Here is a 21,751-nt window from a genome sequence, read left to right on the forward strand (position 1 = left end):
AAGGTTTTTAAATTCTCTGCAAAATACGCTGAGCAATAACATTTGCTTTTAGTTTTTGTTTTTTAAGATTAAAAAATGTGTTAAAGGGCTTACCGCCTTGTGTTTCTGGGCAGCCGAATGCAGCAAGAATTGACAGCTATAGACACCGCGATGGCTTGCACCCGGTAGATCTTTTAAGCAAAATCTTTCATGTTTAAATTAACTTTCAACTTAAGTCTGTTTGAAACATTTTCACCAACATTGTTTTTTTATTGGAAGCTACGCGTATAACTTTGAAATTGCATGTGTTACCTACAGTAGCCAACAAGAGAACTGCAAAAATTATTACGTAACATAGAAGTCTATTTCACAATCGTTGTCGGCTCCAGCTCGTGTCCGAGTATTAGTTTTGTCTATCGGATTTGGTTTTGGATGGTGATGTCGTATGTGGCTTTGGAGGCGCAGTCTATGATGGAAAAGACGACGTGGGCAAATATCAAATTTTATGGAGGGTGGTGGACGTGGTATTTGTCATATTTTCATCCTGCATTTTGGGAAAGCGGACTTTAGCGCTATGCATCGGTGTACGCCTTCCGACGTACACCTGACCCACGCTGCAGCCGACGGCAATGTCTGTTTCCGGTTGTCTACTCTATTTATGACTTAAATTTGGTACTACCCATTACTCGAAATCGATCACTGGGTAGAGGCAATTATCGTAAAGTTTCTAGGTAGTTTTGTAGCTTTTCTAGTGTTTTGTTTTTCTTGGACTTTTTGTATACAGTTTTTTTTTTTTTTCGAAAATTTCAGTGCCTTCCCTAGGTATTTTTTTCCAGAGTGTTCTGTCACTAGCAAGTTGTTCCTATGAATCCAGATCAATGTTTGCATGGTAAAGTTCCTGGTAGTTTTAGCTTTTCTAGTGTTTTGTTTTTCTTGGACTTTTTGTATACAGTTTTGTTTTTTTTTCGAAAATTTCAGTGCTTTCCCTAGTTATTTTTTTCCAGAATGTTCTGTCACTAGCAAGTTGTTCCTATGAATCCAGATCAATGTTTGCATGGTTGAGGTAGACTTTCAGCTGATCTTCGTATCTCATTTTTGATCTTCTGAGGTCTCCCTGTCAGTTAACCATAAAGCATTATTTGAGGAAGCCTCGTTAGGTCCATTCGTACGACATGTCCTGTCAAGCTAATACTTCTTCTTCTCTCGTGTTGTCGCTATATGTCAGAGCATCCACTGGTTAACCACCGCCCGGCGTCGTCATCGATAGAAACTAGGCCCCCCACACCATGAGGAGGTCTGCACAGCCGGCAATCCTTGATAATGTGGGCTGCCGTCTGCATTTCACCACACTCACAAGCAGCACTCTCTGCCAAGTCTCAACGCAACATATCTGCACCATAGCGTCCAACACCAGTGAGCAAACGGTTACGCCTTGATGAGGCAAGTCTAGAGAGGCCATGGCCCAGCTGGTTTACGGGTGGGGACCCGAATACTTGGCGAAATGGGGATGGTCTGCTTGACCATTGTTCACACTACGCCTCGTGGCACCACTGGTTGCTAGGGCTTCCATCAGAGGCTGCCAGAAAGTCCTTTGCAGCGCATTCAAATGGCTTTCTTGAGTTTAGCCGCTGCTTTGGTGGATATCTCAGCGTGGTTGCGTGTACCAGATGGCCGGGGTTTAGGGCTTTACGCTCAGGGAAAGAATAGCACGTTGGGAAAGAATAACAGCAGGCTAAGGCGATGTTGCAATATGGTGGCTTCTAAACTGGGCATTGTGGGCAACTTACCGCGATCAAGGATTGCATCGTTGGTGAGACAATCTTCCCAACGACTGCCTAGTATTTGGCTAAGGGGCCTCTGCAGGAAGTTGGCAAGACGATTGATATCACGGTGGTATGAGTTCAGTTCAGTTTGCTTTTATTTCTGACCATCACAACGAAAAAACAATATATGACAAACATAACAGAGGTCCAGAAAAAGGTAAAAGCGACAAACGCGGACGTTATAATGTGCAATGTGCATGATACCAAAGCAGGACAATCAGTTTAAAATATGGCACGGTCGCAACCATATAATGTCCAGGTTTCACAAGCTAAGGGAAGGGTAGATAGAACGACTGCACGGAAGACCATAATTTTCTTGCGGATAGATACAGCACGGTTGTTGAAAACATTATGGTTAAGTTTTCCATATGCACAATGTGCTTCTTTTATACGTTGTTCAATATCCTTTGCACATGTTGATGCTGCTGAAACTATGCTACCTATGTAGGAGAAGTAATCTACATCACCTGGTGGTCTTTCGTTGATATTGATCCGCAGGGTGATCAGGTGTGATCAGGTGGAGTTTGGTTGAGTATCCTAGTTTTGTTAATGTTAACTTCCATTCCAAAATGCTCATAAGAATTGTTTTAGATGGTGGCTATGCTTGGCAGGGTCTGTTATCGAAACACCCTCTCCGATCTATTCACTGTTACATGTGGTTTCAAACCAGGATGCGTTCTTGCATCTACATGTTTTTCACTAGCTTGCTTTGTAGAGGTACTGAGGTGAGTGAAGAGCTGAGAATGAGGAAAGTAGATGTATGCTCTTTGAAGGTATTCCGATGGAGGAACAAAGGAGCCAAGTTTTTAGGTGTCAAGGGAAGGAGATACAAGCAGTGGTGGTCGGCAATGACATTGGGACCAGGGAAGTTTGGATTTTAGTGAAAGAAGAGCTTTGTGAAAATGTTGTTGAGGTTCGTAGACAGAGTGACAGAGTACTGACGATGGTGATGGTGTTCGAGCACGTAGTAATAAGAGTAATTGGGTCTTGGGGACTTTAATGGGCACGTTGGCAAGCAAATCGATTTGGTTGAAGTGTCCATGGAGGATTTGACGTGGAAGAAGGAATCGCGATGGAAGGCGAATACTTGAATTCTGCTACAAAAAGGACCTGTGTGTTGAAAATACTTGTTCCAAGAAAAAGGAAAAAAAGTGACTTTCAGTGCAAGTGGAAATGAAATTAAATTTCGATAAAGGTTGAGGTACACCAGGGTCTGTCCTCTCTCCTCTAATCTTTGCCATTGTGCTTGATGTAAAGGTATGCCTGTCAACATCAAAAGGACAAAGATTGTAATAAGTGGAACGGAATGGGAAACCACAATGAGAAACATCGACCCTTGTGGCATATGTGGAAAAAGAGTAAATGAAAATTCTGTTTTGTGTACGAAATGCAGGAAGTGGGTGCATGGAAGATGTGCAAAGATGTAGAGAGTGACATGCAGATTTGAAGATTGTTTTGAATGTGAAAGGTGCAAGAAGATTGAAGAAAGAATGGTTGGTCCTGTTGAAAAGCTGAATGACGAAGTTGAATCAGTGAATGCCTTTTGCTATCTAGGAGATAGATTGAATGTCAGTGTTGGTTGTGAAGTGGCAGTGACTGCAAGAGTAAGGTTTGGTTGGGTAAAATTCATAGAGTGTCGAGAGTGGTTATGTGATAGAAAATTTACGTTGAAAATGAGAGGAAGAATTTATACTAGTTGCGTGAGAACTACAATGCTGTACGGAAGTTAGACATAGCGCTTATGGGAAAAGAATTGGCGATTTTAAAAAGAACTGAGAAAGCGATGGTGAGGGCAATGTGTGGTGTGAAGCTGATGGAAAAAAAGCAATATCGAAGAACTTATAAACTTGCTTAGGTTGAATGAGAATGTTGATAAGTTGGCGAAGGCAAATGGAGTGAGGTCGTATGGGTATGTTTTGAGAAGGGATGAAAATGATGTTTTGAGAAGAGCTCTGGAGTTACAAATGGAAGGTCGTAGATAACAAGGAAGATTCAAGAAAGCGTGGAAAAGGTAAGTTGAGGAGGAAAGCAGCAAGATGGGCTTGACAAGAGAGAACCCGTTAGACAGATCGATGTGGAGGCAGGGTATGAAGGCGAATACGGCAATTGGAGGTGAATGCGGCCATCCTCGGTAACCGGGATATCACCGGATTAAAACTGGACTACTACTACTACAGTACTACTACCATAAAAGCCGAATGTATATACAAGTTATTTGAAGTTATTTGAGTGACCGCGCATCGAAGCCCTTCTTTGCAACATTGAAATTTAGTTTTTCCATAAAGTTGGTTCTTTTTAAGGCAAAGCTTTGTAAAAATAAAACGTTGATTAAACTAAGAAGTGACAAAAGATACAAACAAGGAATACATTAAAGTTTAAAAAAAAAATGTGTTTAGTAAGATAGTATATGAAATTATTAAATTAACTTTGATGAATGCATAATAACAATCAAAAGGACAAAATAAAACCATGAATTTGCTCCAAATTGTTTGCGATTGTGAGCCATTTCTGCGTCCTCTTGAAAGTCTCTGGAAAGACAAATTTCTTTAGATGTCTTTGCTTCTCAGTGATGTTTTCTCATCAAATCTATCAAACAAAACCAAATTAAAACTCCCTGTGCTTCCTGTTACTAGCCTACAGATGCTTGAAGACTTTATTGTAAACATATTGTTGTATGTCGCTTCACACAGCTATCGGTGACCTCTAACAAGTCGTGCACTCTCACAATTAATGGACTAGAAAACTAAGAGCAAGATTTGAATCGACCTTTAGCCCATAGGTCGGTTTAAATGTAGGCACTAGGCAGGCAAAACTTTGTATCGGTTTTTATTTCATTTATTAAAACAGTACTTTCCTGAACTCAAACTTAAGCAGCGCTTAGACGTGCAGGATATTGCAGTGATTACTACGTCATTTATTTCGAAAGGAAAAGAAACAGCTGTTGAAAGGCCTCGGCGTTTGTAAATTAATAAGCATCAACGTTCTAGTTAAGTGTGTTGGCAAAATCAATTGTTGAAAAAATATAAAAAGTAAAATGAGCCAGATTCAGAAACTTACCTATAATTTATTGATAAACTTTTGCCTCCATAAGACGGCTTTCATTCTCAGTGTCTTATTCAAGTAGAATAAGCCTGTTTTATTTTCTGAAGTTTAATTTTAGTAGCCACGTGTCATTGCAGAAGCTTTCAACTTCGGGTTCTCAACCCTGAGAATACTTCGTCTATCAATGTGTTGAACTAATTAAGAAACTTCAGGATAACTTCTCACGTTTTAACTTCAAAAGTATCTTCAGAGAACTTTTTCTGTGGCCAGGGTTCAACGAGGGTAAAAACAGTTAAAGTCTTTGTTTTAAACTGTTGATGCAAGTTCAATCGGGTGTTCAAACCAGGTTAGTCGTGTAGGTTGCCTATCTGTTGGAATCGGTACTCCTACCCATAGAAATGGAACAGTTTTATATATTTGTTGGCTTCTTGTGAATGCTGTTGTGCTGTGTCCCGTCACAGAAGCAGTGAAGGTATTGACAACCGATGCTGATTATAATAGTTTAGTTTGTTTTTGTTTCTCACCATCACAACGAAAAACAATATATGCCCAACATAGCAGAGGTCCAGAAACACGTAGAAGCAACAAAACGTGGACGTTATAACGTGCATGATACCAAAGCAGGACATTTAGTTTAAAATATGGCACGGTCACAACACTTTATTAGAATGCAAGACTAACAAACACGACAGAGTGGATATTATTAAACAGCATAAAAGTATAAACAATTCGTTGTAAGTTATCTTATATCCCGCTTAGTCGTAACCGTAGGCGTATTTGTAATCCGTAGGCCACCGCAGCAGACAGAGTGCTCTTCTCGAAACATCTCTTACTGCAACTAAATTAAAAAAGTGTTTAGCCGTCATTAGCGTAGCTCAGCTGTCCAGAGTTAGGGATGCAGCAACCTCGACGACGTGGGTTCGATTCACCTCCGCCACCAATTTTTCTCTTCTTTAATTACATTGTTCTGCATGACATTTTTTTGTCTATGAAATCAACGTTTTCGACCTAATCTTGGGGCGTTGATTCCAAAAATACCATCCTTCTGTACCTTACCTATGACAACAAGTTTTAAAGTTACTTTAAAAAAACATACCATCCCTAAAATAGGTGTGTCACAGTCTACATAGCCTATTCCCCGACCACGCGATTGTATCGCACGAAAATGCAAACTTGTATGGATGGGTTTCCATAGATTCGGTTGGGATCGGTTTGAAAAGAAATTGCAAACGTAATCTGGCACGCAACTGTTGAAATCTAGATCTTAAATTTACGTAATTTGACAATGAAAGTGTTTTCAAATCGCATTATAGATGCGTCTGCTGAAATTGATGGATAGATTGATCAAGATTGCACAAGGGTGAGGTGAATACTAAACAGCAATGCAGACAAATGTTTATGTTTTTAGTAGGAAAAAAATTTGAAGTTGAAAAATGCAGGACAGTGTTATCAAAGTTCAAAGCAATAATCAACTCTCTGGCTGATTCCCAGAAAGGTCACAACGACTGCAGTCAACTGGTCTACTGAGAAAAAACGCTTAATGTTCAAAGCGTCTATGGTTAAAACAATCCATCTGCTGCAGCGACCCATGGGCCACAAACACCTCAACCGGAGTGAGCTGGTAAGCACTTATTGTGCCTTAAGTGTTTCTAAAAACTCACTCCATGAAGTGTTGAGGGTAACAAACGTTTTTCATTCAAAACTACTGGCTTACAACCCGAAGACGAAATAAAAAAAAAAACAATTGAAAAAGAGAATTTACAATGGTATTTTTAGTGGTTTAGCAAATCTTTTGTAGTAAATCTTGTAAATTAATAAATTTTAAAGTAGTAAATTTTGTAGTAAATCCAGGAGGGAGCAAGTGGTCACGTGGTTAACTTTTGAAACCTTTTTGTGTTTGTGAAAGAAAAAACATCCAAAACGAACATCAAGTTTAAATCAAAACTTATCCAATTTTAATTTGATAAATTTGGTCAACTACAAGGTGTGCTGAAGCATTATTATTGGGCTTAATAATGCACAAAAGCAATCAAAACAAAGTTGAATTTTTGGGAGGAAACCCCTACACAACCTGCTGCAGTAGTTCTTTTTCAAAATATCTGGTACCTTCTCGAAGAAAGATCCGTTACTGGTCGTCACTTAGGTTTGACTGTTCAAATTGGACAAGTAGTTTAGTTGAGTGTTCAAATTAAAAGATATTGAAAAAGTGTGGAAAAGGACTGACATTGGACTTCACAAACCTATGTGCAACAAATGTTCTTCTTGGGGTGTCGTCAAACAAAGTGGTCCATGGTTTTTTTTTCTTAATAAAGAGTACAAAAAGGTTGGAAACCACTGGTTTAACGTATTACGGAAATCTTTTGACTAAAAATTAATCTTTAGTAGTCTACAAGTCAATATTAGTAGCCTATTAGTCAATTTGTGACAATCTACAAAAATTTTCATTTTTAGATATTTTGTTACAAGTTAGCTTTATAAAGTTGTGAAACAATGAGATCAAGACAAACAAGCTTGCTGTTAATTATCATCTTTCGCTTTTTTTGTGATTTTACGGTAAGAATGTTTGCTCAGTTGAAAGCTGTTTTTTGCTCGTGAAGACGTGTTGTGGCAACGTTTGCATGCGTTGTGTTCTTGATAGATGAAATCGCTGTTTAACAATATACAGACAAAGCTATGCTCGAAAGTTTATGGTGTATGTAGGTACATTTCGCTGTATATTATATTTGCATTAAAGAATAATTACTATTATTAAACAATAACTACAAAAAATGCTCAATGCCCAGTAAAAATCCAAGCAGAACAAATTATATTAAACACAGTTACTATAAACTAAAAGTTCAGTATTTGTATTCGCAACAAGCTGTCAACGTTTTCAACCGGTTGCACCCGTGTTGGGATCATTATCAGAACGTTCCTTAAGATACAGTCCGGGCCTATAATCAGAAAGAATTTTCACTACTCTAACCTCATTTGTATATTTTTAAGTATTGATTTAGCATCTACCTCAGCATTTTGTTTCTGTTGTTTTTTTTTACAGACAAACGATGCTTCTGATTCTTTTTTCTCGTCTCCCGGGGAAAATGAGGTAAGTTGATCCACTTGTTACTTAAACGCTTTTACTAAGAAAACCGTTTGGTTTACAATAAAAGTGAAAGTGGCAGCATAATAGTTGATGTTTTAGCCCTAATTTGAAAAAAAACATTTTTGATGTCATTTCGGCTCAACTCACCTACCCCACGGGCTGATGGCGGAAAGTTCCTCCAATAGTTGTCGGATGAGGAAGCTTCTTCACAACATCCTCTAAGAAAAGCACACTCATCGTCTGCTTTAAAGACAGGACAACTTTTCCTCAGACTTTCCAGGCACTTTTCGTAAAAACTGGGCCTCAATTTCTCCATCTTCATTGAAGCATTCGATTTGACTGATTTAATTCAACAAATTGCTGCTAATAGATGGCAAACAAGTCCTCATTGCTCCAACCAGATGAAGACGATACTCCTTTGGATCCAATGGGAGCTCCAGCAAAAGTAATCATGATACTTTTTTTTGGGAAAATTTAAAAACCAGTGGAACATTATTTCCAGATGCACTAATAGTGCACACTAACAGCTGATGTGACAGAGCCTACTTGCTTCTGCCCAATTTTGCACAATACATTTCGTGGCACTTGGACCGTCGTGACGCTTGTTTCGTCGACATTGTAAATATATGCTGGGCAAAATTGATGCCTGAAATTATAAGCAATGCCTTAGTTCAAATTTCATGTTTTTATTAAGTTTGATTTGTTGCTTCAATGTTATTTCAATGTTACAGTCTTTACCAGCTGTTTCTTTTCTCTTCCTTGAAGAAGGTATGCAAGGTAGGTTATCGGTCATAGCAATTTTGTAGGCCATTGCCCGCAAATCATCACCAGTTATTCCGTAAAATGTTTGTGCTGCCCTTTTTACATAATATTCAACCAAGTGATTTTCAAGTTCAGTGACAAAAGGTAGCCCTAGAGATTTATATCCCACTTTGCTCTCTGCTCATTTCTTATATGCAGCGACGTACCGACTTAGTAATCGATAATATTGATACCGTATTCCTTCTCGGCTTCTCGCAAGCTCATTTCATTATTCACAGAGCCAATGGCTAGTTGTACAGCATCTTTAGATGCTTTACCTCTTATTGATTTAGCATCTACCTCAGCATTTTGTTTTTGTTTTTTTTACAGACAAACGATGATATTGATTCTTTTTTCTCATCTCTAGGAGAGGATGACGTAAGTTGATCCACTTGTTACTTAAACGCTTTTACTAAGAAAACCGCTTGGTTTACAATAAAAGTGAAAGTGGCAGCATAATGGTTGATGTTTTAGCCTTTAATTATTTTTATTTTTTCACAACTAATAAGAATAATTATTGAAAAAAAAACATGTTTCAAATATGATGTCATTTTGGCTCAACTTACCTACCCCACGGGGTAAGTTAGGGCGGGGTGTGAGGTAAGTTGAGCCATTCGTTTAAGTTTAATAACAAAAGCTGTAGCGATGGTACAACATGTAAAATGCAATACATGTGAAAGCATACATTTATTTTGTTGTGACTGTTCGACTGTGAAATTGTGCACTTTCCAGCTGACAAATCTGCCACTTTTTTGTTGATTAAACGTCAACAGACGTTGAATCAATGTAGAACTAGCAGATTGTGTTAACTGAACTGCTGAACAGAAAATAAAGCTATGAATTAATACAGCACAGTCCTGATAAACCTCCAAATGTGAATTTGCTAAATCAATTTCCGTTGTCTGTCAGATCTTAACTTATTCAATATGCCAATTATCAAGAGAGCATGGAAAGCGAAATTTCTGCTGACGGCGGAAAGTTCCTCCAATAGTTGTCAGATGAGGAAGCTTCTTCACAACATCCTCTTTAAGAAGAGCACACTCATCGTCTGCTTTAAAGACAGGACAACTTTTCCTCAGACTTTCCAAGCACTTTTCTTAAACAGTGGGCTTCAATTTCTCCATCTTCCTTGAAGCATTCTATTTGACTAATGTAATAAACAGGCCAGGTTTTCCCTTCGAACTGGACAAGAACAAAGTCCCCCTTGTTGTAAATTTCCTCTCCATTATTTTCAGCAGTGTTTTTTTTTTCATTATGCTTTGTAGGCTCATCGTCTTCCACACGAAGAGACTCTTCTAAATCTTGAACTGAAAATGTAGTTTCATCTTCAGTGTTGGTGAAGTTCAAAACTCTTTTTCTTGGCTTCTTAGCAAGTCTCTCCTTATCTTTTTTAGCTTGCGCTTTGGCATTTTTTTTGCCGTTCATTAAACTTCTGTTCTGTGAGACGTATTTCCGGGGTGTCAGTTAAAATTTTCTTCCTCGCTTTCGACTCCGCTTTTCCTTTCGAGGAGATGCCTTCAGAAATGTATTTAAGACAACAGGAGGTGTATAAATATTTGTGTTGGAAGGGCAACTTGACATCTGTGTTTGTAAAGCATGAGGTTAGTCATAGTTATATGCAGCTGCAGCAAGAGAATCGCTGTTCGAAGGGGCAGGTGAATTAGTGTTGCTCGATTCAGGAGCCCTCAAATCTGCGGCAGGCCTGGTAGCAGGAAATGCATTAGCTTCCACATGTAGAGCAGCGGATGAAGATGCCTGTGCTTCTTCCAAATCAGCAGGCATGGTGCATCTGTCAGCTCACTGGGATCAAATTCTTCTTCAGCAAATATGTTTATGTAAGGCATATCCCTTTGCTTCTAAATCCTGACGGAATGTTGCTTGGAGACATTGCAGACAAATATACCGAGTTGACCAAAGCTGGCAGGTTATGGTGCTTTAACCTCTGCGCTGGATGGTTTCGCATCCAGCAATCCATTGCCCTGCTGAAATAGGACTTAAATGGTCTGTAGACTGTCTTGTCCAATGTCTGCAGACGAAGGGAAGTATGGGGAGGTATCGATAACATCACAATTTCATGATCCCGAGCAATGGTGACAGCTTTGAACGAAATATGGGATTCATGGTTGTCTAAGATTAAACGGACTTTTTTTTCTCTTGAACACCTAATATTTTCAACAAAATGCTGCAAATATATGACAAACAAGTCCTCATTGATCCAACCAGATGGAGACGATACTCCTTTGGATCCCGTGGGAGCTCCAGCGAGGAAGTAATCATGATACTTTTTTCTTGGAAAAATAAAAACCAGTGGAACAGTATTTCCAGATGCACTAATAGTGCACGCAACAGTCACAAGTTCGCTGCGATCAGCTGATGTGACAGAGCCTACTTGCTTCTGCCCAGTTTCGCACAATACATTTTGTGGCACTTGGACCGTCGTCATGCTTGTTTCGTCGACATTGTAAATATCTGCTGGACAAATTGATGCCTGAAATTATAAGCAATGCTTTAGTTTAAATTTCATGTTTTTTATTGAGTTTGTTAGTCATGAGCAAAAGACAAAATCAATGGATTGACATACCTGTCTAGAAAGCTGGTCAAATTTGTGAAAAACTCCGAAACGGTGTGTTTATTAAAAGCGGTTGCACGTGCCAATGAAGTTGCTTCTGGCCTTCTGTTCGAGAGGTGGTGTCGTTTGTTAAAAGCCACCAACCATTCTCTTCCCGGATCAAAAATAAAGCAACACATTAAAGTAATGTAAGCTAAGGATGAAAGTTGAGTTAAGTCTAAGAAAATAGGAAACCACACTATAGGCCTAGGTCTGTAGACCTATTAAATTCTTCAACACAATAGCACAAAAAACTCAGCGGCCTCTATATTTTCTGTCTAGCTGCGAGCCATCTCCACATTATTTGCCACAGTGATGTCATATACCAGCTTTCGAAACTTCACCGAAGATAAACCATGAAATTGTTTGGCTAAATCCTTCGCATGGTTGGCTAAGCCTTCTTCATGGCCTTTTCAGAATACGCGTTGTGCATAGGCATCACTGCTATAACCATAACATGATTCAGCATTCTCCTTCCTTCAGGCAATGTAGCGCTGAAGCATCATTCTATTGATTCCAAATTCTTCTGCACTTGCACTATAGACATTCCGTTATCTTGAACATTCTTTGCAGCATTTTCCACAATTTTTGGATCAGTTTGACCACGCTCTGTTGTACGCTTGTGAGGCATGTTGCTTGTAGGCTACAGGTTACAAATAAATTCAAACTTCAATACACTAATGTACAAATTATTTTTCTAGAGAGTTAGACTATTAAGGAGTAAAACACACTTTGTTGGATATTAAATGAGTACGTATATCATCACTTAAAGCTGAAGTGAGGTAAGTTGAGCCACCGTCATAAGTAAAGTAGACAACCGGAAACAGACATTGCCGTTGGCTGCAGCGTGGATCAGGTGTACGTCGGAAGGCATATACCGATGCATAGCGCTCAAGTCCGCTTTCCCGCAATGCAAGATAAAGATAACAAACAGACAAACTTATTGGGATTATTATCAGAACGTTCCTTAAGATACAGTCCGGGCCTATAATCAGAAAGAATTTTCACTACTCCAACCTCACTTTTATATTTTTAAACATTGATTTAGCATCTACCTCAGCATCTTTTTTTTGTTGTTTTTTTTTTTTTTACAGACAAACGATGCTTTTGATTCTTTTTTCTCGTCTCACGGAGAGGATGAGGTAAGTTGATCCACTTGTTACTTAAACGCTTTTACTAAGAAAACCGCTTGGTTTACAATAAAAGTGAAAGTGGCAGCATAATGGTTGATGTTTTAGCCCTAAGTTAAAAAAAACATTTTTGATGTCATTTTGGCTCAACTTACCTACCCCACGGGGCAAGTTGAGGCGGGGTGTGAGGTAAGTTGATCCACTCGTTTAAGTTTAATAACAAAAGCTGTAGCGATGGTACAACATATAAAATGCAATACATGTGAATGGACACCTTTATTTTGTTGTGACTGTTCGACTGTGATATTGTGCACATTCCAGCTGACAAATCTGCCACTTTTTCGTTGATTAAACGTCAACAGACGTACAATTTGTTAAGTATTTAGTGTACACTTTGTTAGGTTTGTTACACTTTGTACACTTGTACACTTTATTAGGTATTTAATGACTACCTATATCATCACTAGCTGAAGTGAGTTAAGTTGAGCCAGCGGCTCAACTTACCTTTACATCACTGGCTCAACTTACCCCAAGGCCGCCATTATAATTTAAACTGAAATTTCTATAGACATACATGAACTAGCAGCCTCACTTGAATAGTTTCTGAATAAGCTAGCATTAATGATTACCGTTATGTTATTATCAATACTTGTGTATGCCACAGACATTTTCTACAACCCAAAAAATTGTTATCAAAAAGTAAAGTTCAAAAAACCGCTCAAACTGCTCAAAATCACTAAAAATTGTTTATCTGTTTTTCTACAAGACAAAGACTTATAATCTCTACATAACAGCTCCAAATAAGATAAACGGTCAGGTAGGTGCCAGTAGCAAGTTGATGCGATTTTATTTTTCGAGTTACGTGATGTGGCTCAACTTACCCCACTCTCTCAACTTACCTCACCTCCCATATTGCAGTTTACCACAAATACATTTCTTTTAGGCAAAAGTTAGATTTCTATTATTGCTTTTGTAAATGTCAGTTTACTTGTTATGGTTCAATGATTACAGTACAATACATCGCAATAAATCTGATATCAAGCAGAACGAAGATTTGATGTCATGCCTCACTTTTTTCTGACAACCGCTGACGCAAAATCCAGCGGCATAGATAAACACTTTTTTGTTTCACTCTGGTATCTTTTTTTAACCATTTTTAGAAATTTGTTGTAGTGAGGTACGTGTCTATCATTGCTTTTTACAAAATACAGTAGTATACTACACAAAATGCTTTTACCACCAAAATAAGTATAAAATGTTTTTACGAAAATTCACCACAATTCAATCGATTCAAGCCAGTAGCCTTTGTACAATCGATGACATTTTTCTGTGTGGACGGATTCCACCACCGTTAGTCTAAAAGTGGTTAAGTACGTAAACATGGTTTAATAACAAAAGTAAAGTAAAAAATTGTTCTCAAAGAATCAGTATTTTTCCGCTTAACAATCAATTCAACATAATGGTCATTATGGTTTGTTGTGTTCACTAATAAGAATAGACCAGAGTAACTGTTCTCAACTGTTTTTCAACGAGTTTAATTAACCAGCAAATAATGTTTTTGAACTGAAAATGCCGTAAACAGATAGTTACTTTATGAACATCCACAACGATAAGATTTGGATATCCACACAACAACAAAAAGCCTTTCTGGAAAAGTACTTTTAGTTAAAAAATACTTTTTGGACAGCAATTTTAAAACTATCCAATTTTTTAAAATACTTGCTTTCTCTTGATCTCGAGAATTTGAATCTGACATTAAAACACCTCCCTCTTCTACCTCAACATCACTTAGCAACCAGATAATTTCAATACAATTTTTTGTAATATTAAAATAGTGCCAGACGTTTGACATTGTCATTTATCTAAAACCAATAAATTTGTTAATAGGAAAGTACGAAAGTCGCAATTGCCTTTCACATGATCTGTTTTTTCAATATTTTGGTTGTGGAGTTCTTTTATTGTTTGTTTTTTAATTTGCATTTTATATAATTATTCAAAACAATCAATTTCTTCGTTGAGCCGCAGTTTTTTCCCACAGTATAAATGGGCCATATGTAAGAGATCTTACGACACTGTCACTAAGTACTTGAGGCGATAAAGTTGCACACTGATATTTCAAATGCTACAGTGAAGAAATGTTTGATACATTTATTGTTAATGTTGCAGGATTCAGAAAAACCGTATGAGCCAACAGGTCTAGTAACAGATTTAGTAACTTCCACAACTATTGTTCTAAAGTGGCAATCAGGACATAATGCATACATTGTCAAAGCAGTACCAGCTCCTGATTCTGTATCGGATTGCTATGGTGGGGAGGAAAACGTAACTTCTCCGGTAAGTCTGCACATTTATGCAAGTAATGGTAAGTCTGTATTTGATATAACAATGGTGATAAGGAGAGCATAGACATAAGGAGATGATGATGTTTTTTCTCCGATAGTTGGCTTGTGGATCCCGGTGCGATGATTAAACTAGAAAGTCGTAATTCTCACTGTTGAAAATGAAACAAAAAATTCCAAATTTTTTAAACTTATGTTTTGTTTCAAACGGCATGAGTTGACGTGACTTTAAAGCAACATTGTTGCTGATTTGAAATATCGATTTTAGATTTAAGTTAATGCATTTATTGACGAATTAAAGTCTATTATTATTTGTCACAATTTTCATTACGCTGATTTACTCTAGGACGATGTACAATTGTACATTGTATTGTAACATTATGAATCATATATATCTTAACTTTTCAAAGTATCTTCACATTAACGAATCAACGTAATTTTCTATGTCAAACTTTTTGTCTATCGCGAATCCTTGTGTACCAACAAACGAACCAACAACGAGGAAAATGTTAAAACTTACAAATCCTAAATGTGACTTAAACTTACAAGTGCTTTTGTTACAGTTCAGATTGACAAAGGTTAGCGACGGGTCACCATTACAACCAAGAACCGAGTACAACATCGGAATATGCGCTGGTTCGATTCCGGACCCCGTACCTACACCTCCTGAGTCACAAGTATCTATGAGTGATCCCTTACAATCAATTTTAATAACAGGTTTTACCTTTAACAAATAGTGTCAGTTTTTAGTAACAATAGTAGCCTAAGTGATAGAAATAACATTCCAACTAACACCAAGTACAGCATCGGTATAGGCTATGCACGGGTTCAATTCTCGACCCTCCACTTAGTTCTCTGACTCACAAACTTCCATGAGCAATCCTTTCACTTTCAATGCCGTTGAAACAGATTTAGTTTTCACAAATTGTGCAAAAAGTATTCAACTTGTGTTTGTTTCTTTAACCACAAGTTAATTGTAATAGATGAACGTCAACGATTTTTCTTAAAAGTGATTTCTTTTACTGCATCGTAGGTTTTATGATGGAAATTAACTTTGTGTATACTTTGTGGCAAGCGCCTGATAAAATTTAAATTCTAATCTGAATTTGCTTGAATATTTTTCGGTTCTTGTAAAAAACATCAACTTTTTTTGAAATTGGAAGGCTCTGTCTTAATCACACAACACTTTGGCAAGTTAAAAATGCCCTGTTTGAGTCTGCTCAACTTACAAAAAGGTCATCCATTAAGTGTAGCTTATAGATACAAGCGTATAGGTATCACAATTTCACCCTATACCATTTTGTTGCCACTAGGGTGAAGATTTTGAGACCAAATTTGAAATCCCGAGATCGGAATTTCCCAGGATTTTACTCCTTAATTCCGGGATTTTTCGGGATTATCAAAGTAGGAAAATACACATGCAAGCTACACAAACCACATTTATTTATTGTAATACTGACGCAAAAACATGAGAGCATCGAGAGTATCATGATTCAGACGATTTATGTTTTTGATTATGATTTACATTTAGCTGACAAAATATCCAAGAGCTAACAATGCACGTTCAGCCTCGACAGATGTTGGCTTAATACTTTTCAATGCTGCATATAAATTGTTCAGGTTTTCTTGCTTCTTATAGCAGATTTTTTTTCTTGATTCTTATAGTAGAATTTCTTTTTGTATTAATCGAGCGCCGACATCACAGCTTTATGCTTCTTCACTTTCATTTTATGTTACGAAAGCATGCAGCTCTTGAGCTAAAGTCATTTCAGTGCCATGGCTACTATCTTCTGTAATGGCATCTTCATGCTGTTCAGTAGGGTGGAGTGAACATAAGTTTTTCGCGAAATTCAAAAGCATAGCCCCCTAAAAAGTTGCTTTTCTTCATGAAAAACACATTTTTGAAAAAATAAAAATAAATAATGTCTTGATGAACCTCAATCCACAAATCAAAGATGGCCGCCAACTTTGCTTAAAAATACAGTAAATTCACCATAACTTTGCCAATACTTGCCCAATTTTCATCATATTTCAACAAGCTTTCCTCGTTCATGTCATAAAACACTAGAAATACATATGATGACAGCGTGAGCAAATTATGACGTCACCAAATCCAATATGGCGGCCAAATTCAGTTTTTCACATTTCCTATCCATATTACTCACTTTTTTTTCGATTTGCTCAAACGTTTGACACTTATATGGTTATGCTGTCTTCTGTCGTGGGTACGATTGTTCCTCTTGATAATAGTAAATACAGATGGAAGCTTTATTTAGTATAGTATTCATCTAGAAATTAAAAATACCTTCAATAATTGCAAAAGAGTAGGATAGGACTTTTAGCTGTTAAGCCCTTAGAATTAACGTTTCCAGTTCACGCCACGTGGAGGCAGTCCTTCATGTGAACCTTTTAGGGGACAAACCGGGGATGAAATACGTTTGTCGCCCAGGGATATTCTGGGAAGTCCAAGGGATATGAATTTTACCCCAGAATGACCTGTTCAATGTAACCTTCACTGAAATTCTAAACTTTGAAATCAGCCTTGCTGTCCAGGGTTACCTCGGCGTAACCCTGGACAGGTCACTCACGTACCGACGACACCTGGAGTCACTGCGCAAAAAACTATCTGCGCGCGTTGCACTTTTGAGGCGGCTGGCGGGTTCCGGCTGGGGAGCTGATGCGAAAACCTTTCGCACAGCTACCTTGGCCCTTGTCCATTCTACCGCTGAGTACTGCGCACCAGTGTGGTGCCGCAGCTCTCACACCCGCCACATTGACACCGCCATCAATGACGCACTACGCACTGTGACTGGATGCCTGCGTCCCACTCCAACGGACTGCCTTCTCATCCTTGCAGGCATCCAACCTGCTGAGCTTCGCCGTAAAGGAGCCATGATTTCCCTTGCTCGTCGCGCACTGGACCCCGACCACCTCCTCCACAGTACATTCCAGCGCCTACCTGGAGGACAGCAGCGACTGAAATCAAGACGCCCATTTGTGCCCGCCGCACGACAGCTTCTGAACAACGTTGAAGATCTTGGAATAAGTGCGGCACACTGGACGAACTACACATGGAACATGGAGTGGCAAAACAACACCTCCCGACTCCGTGATTTCCTACCCGACGTCGATACCCACCCTCCGGGAATGTCCCTCGCAAAACTTGCGTGGGTCCGGCTTAACCGCCTACGAACCGGCGTCGGTCGCTTTCGTTCAGACATGTGCAAATGGGGCCTGGCTCCCTCACCGAGATGCGAGTGTGGCGCCACAGACCAGACAGTAGATCATGTCGTCCATGACTGCCCAATCCATCAACCACCACATGGAGCGCCTGGACTGAAGGCCCTGGATGACGAGACTGTCGAGTGGCTGATGACATCATGCCCAAACATATAGTCCAGAAGAACAGCTCATACGACGAAGAAGAAGCCTTGCTGTCAAACTTTGGCATTTTGCGCCTGCTCTCTAATCGAGCCCTGATGAAACCATCTCTGTTATCTTCTCCACAAACGAGGCCTGAAGCCTCTGTCACAAGCTTAACATGGCGTTCCACAGCCTGGTTATGACAGGGGAAACTTTCAACTGTGAGAGGACTCATCGTGAATGGATTTGTTTTGATCATATTAATCAAATCTTCATTGCTAAGGTTCTTGGTGTGGGGAGCTTCAGTAATATCTTCGGTCTGCCAGTCAATTATTTCTATATAATTCCTAGCGTGAAGGTTCAAGGTTGGCACTCTAAAAATTCGCACTGTACTGCTGCTTTTGCGTTCTCTGGACTTCAGCATTCGCCTGAGAGCCAGTTCTCTGATACTGATGTTGTTGTCTGCCAACATTGCCAGCAGAACGTTTTCAGGGTGCGCAAAAAAGACATTTCTCTGGATAGCATTCACAACAACTTCCTTAAGCTCATCCTCAAGATATCTGGCCTTGTCTACCATGTTGTAGACATGTTTTGCTCCATCTGTACACAAAGATGCATTTTTAATAGAGAACCACATCGGTGCATACACTTTCAAAATAAAGGTGACAACAGTCTTCAATTCTGTGGATGGTGCTTCTGTTGAAATATACAACCGCAATATGCGATTTACTAAAGTCAGCCATCTTGGTTGATGAATTGTACCAGGGCATTTGAGTGAAAGGTCTAAGGAGCAACAACCTTTGCTAATAGCCAGACAGATTTCAAACAGATACTTTTGATCGGTGCTTAGATCTTTGAGTTGCAGTATGTGCTCTAAATCACAAGGTATTTTGTCAAAATTTACCAGTGGTTGACGGTCACAGGTATGAACAGCTTTGCTGATTGGTCCTGTAAATCCATGGGGGCCAGTAGTTGGACCAACCATCTTCTGAAAAAGATACCTGAGAAGAATCTCATTTGCATGCAACAGGCAGATAGCCTACACCATTGTAATGGTCTACCTAGTGACTCTTCAATTAATCGAATGACTCCCTTCTTTACACCAGTATTGACGACTGTTCCATCAGTACCAATTACATTGAGTTCATTTGTATCTACCCCCGTTTTTTCTAAATAATCTATCAACTTTGAAGCTATCTCAGCCCCTGTCCCGTTACGTGCATAAACATGTCCGAAGTAAGATGATCCTGGTTCTGCTATAATTTTTATGTGTTCCTCTGATATTATTTTACGGTGAAATTTGGCATCAATCTCTTTTGCATTAAACATTGTCTGATCTTTTCGGCCATCAAAATATAAACCTGTAATCTTTGTGCTAGCTTCACCTGACAAAGCTGTGCGTTTCTTCATCTTTTTCCTGCGAACTTTGCTTCTGTCGATCACCAAGGAGTTGCCGCCTTGAACATCAGCAAGAACAGAACTCGTTATGGCTGCTGCTGCCCTATCTGAAACTCCATATCTGTCACAAATGGTTGCCATTGTTTGCAAAAATTTGGAGAAGACCTTTCTCTTCTTTGGACAGGAAGCATCTATATATGTACCACTATTGTTGAGACATTCTGTGTCACTGTTACTGTCACTATGATAAACCTGAGATGATGCAGACGACTGAGTTGCACAACTTCTTGGGGTCATTTCACAATGCTTTAACAATGTTCTCCTTTTGTTTCTTTTTTCTAGTTTTAGTGTTTCTGCTTTATCAATACTACCAATAATCATTTGCCTGGCATTTCTTTGATCTATCAGAAATTCCTTTACGACATTAGGCAATTTACACTCTTTCTCACACTTGCAGTTATACAAGTTAGCACACTTGCAAGTCGAAACGTCAAATAGAAAATTGAAATACTATACTATCATACCCTATACTACCATAATACCATACCCATTGAAGAAGAGAACGTAGCCTAAATAACTATAAAAAAATGAAAGAAGAAATAGTAGAAATGGAAAAAAGTGCAAAATAAACATAATTTAGCGGCCATATTGGATTTGGTGACGTCATAACTTTCTCACGCTGTCATCATATGTATTTCTAGTGTTTTATGACATGAACGAGGAAAGCTTGTTGAAATATGATGAAAATTGGGCAAGTAATGGCAAAGTTATGGTGAATTTACTGTGTTTTCAAGCAAAGTTGGCGGCCATCATTGATTTGTGGATTGAGCTTCATCAAGACATTATTTTTTTTTTCACAAATGTGTTTTTCATGAACAAAAGCAACTTTTAGGGGGCCATGTTTTTGAATTTCGCAAAAAAGTTATTTTCACTCCACCCTACTGTTCAGTAGAGCCTCGAAACATTTGGGCTTGGGAACAATCTTTGAAGAACGTTCGTAGCCAGGGTAGCAATTTTCTGATGCTTTATTTTATGACCAAGCTGATCCTGTGATTGATCAATGTAGAAATGTTTCTTAAGGTAACCAAAAAGGTGAACCAGTTCGACTTAAACAAATGTTTTTACAAAACCAACAAACTATTTTATAGCAATATGAACATAATTTCCTCAATCTTGTTTATTATTCTAGTGCAAGTATTTATGTGAGATCTCATCCCAGTCAGCCCATTCTGGGCAGCCCATTTGCAAAACGACATTTTACAAATTTAGTTTGAAAATAAAAAATAGTTCTTTTTCTTGAAGTTATTTAGCTGTATAATTGTATAACGCAACAGTCTTTCAAAAAGTTATTTGTGTTCATTCCCAGGACCTCCACCGCCAACAAACGTGCGAGTTCCATTCACAAAAGCATATGAAATATATGTCGAATGGGATGATGATTATACATTTAATGATTATGGATATCCTGCCTCGCAATATATCGTGTATTATAAACCTACTGCTGGTGACGTTGGTGAAAGTGGAATTATGACAACAAATCGAACTAAAAGTATAACAATCACTGAACTCAAATCCAACACCGAATACACGATCAGTGTTGCTTCCTATGTAGATCCTATAGTCATCAGTGATAACAGTTCTGCAGTTACAGCAATGACAGGTGAGACATACAAAATTTCTTTTAAAATATTATTACTGTGTTAACATTAAAGTAAAAAACTGATTGATTCCAAAGAGGTTGATTGGATGGAATACTTCTAGAAGATTCTGGCTCCTGATGTTTCTACATTTCACAGCAAACAACGTAAGACAACGTTGGTTCTACATGGCCACCCCTACAGATATTACAGTAAAGATGAATATTATAAAGATGAGTTGCACCACTCTCACAGCCACATGTTGCCTGCTCATTGCACGATCAAACAAGAACACTTATCTGTACCAAATGGTGGTTGTCTCAACCAAATAACGTGTTGATTTGTAAAATGAACATAGTCAACCATAAATAATAATTAATCCATTCATAAGGACTTTAAAAGCGCAAAAAAACTGATTTAAAAATTAATTCGTACAATCAAAATATCTGAACATTATTAATTAGTAGGCCCAAAAATTTGTTAGTATTATTTAGTTTTGTGCATCTAAACTATAAGCTTAACATATATAACATATACACTACTTAAGTT

The 21,751-nt window shown here is 38.4% G+C and overlaps 1 protein-coding gene across 1 annotated transcript in view; it reads left to right on the forward strand.

Annotated features, from left to right (window-relative positions):
- The first annotated feature begins 7,297 nt into the window (after positions 1 to 7,297).
- Positions 7,298 to 21,751, forward strand: part of LOC145770187 (adhesion G-protein coupled receptor G7-like) — a 49,198-nt gene continuing 34,744 nt past the window's right edge. The window contains exons 1-7 of the mRNA XM_082581774.1: positions 7,298 to 7,397; positions 7,882 to 7,929; positions 9,058 to 9,105; positions 12,430 to 12,477; positions 14,632 to 14,799; positions 15,368 to 15,521; positions 20,932 to 21,225. Of these exons, the coding sequence (XP_082437900.1) occupies positions 7,335 to 7,397; positions 7,882 to 7,929; positions 9,058 to 9,105; positions 12,430 to 12,477; positions 14,632 to 14,799; positions 15,368 to 15,521; positions 20,932 to 21,225 (823 nt within the window). The 5' untranslated portion in view covers positions 7,298 to 7,334. The remainder of the gene's footprint in view (positions 7,398 to 7,881; positions 7,930 to 9,057; positions 9,106 to 12,429; positions 12,478 to 14,631; positions 14,800 to 15,367; positions 15,522 to 20,931; positions 21,226 to 21,751) is intronic.

The sequence above is a fragment of the Aplidium turbinatum genome, chromosome 5, assembly GCF_918807975.1.
Source record: "Aplidium turbinatum chromosome 5, kaAplTurb1.1, whole genome shotgun sequence".
In the NCBI taxonomy this organism is placed as follows: domain Eukaryota; kingdom Metazoa; phylum Chordata; class Ascidiacea; order Aplousobranchia; family Polyclinidae; genus Aplidium; species Aplidium turbinatum.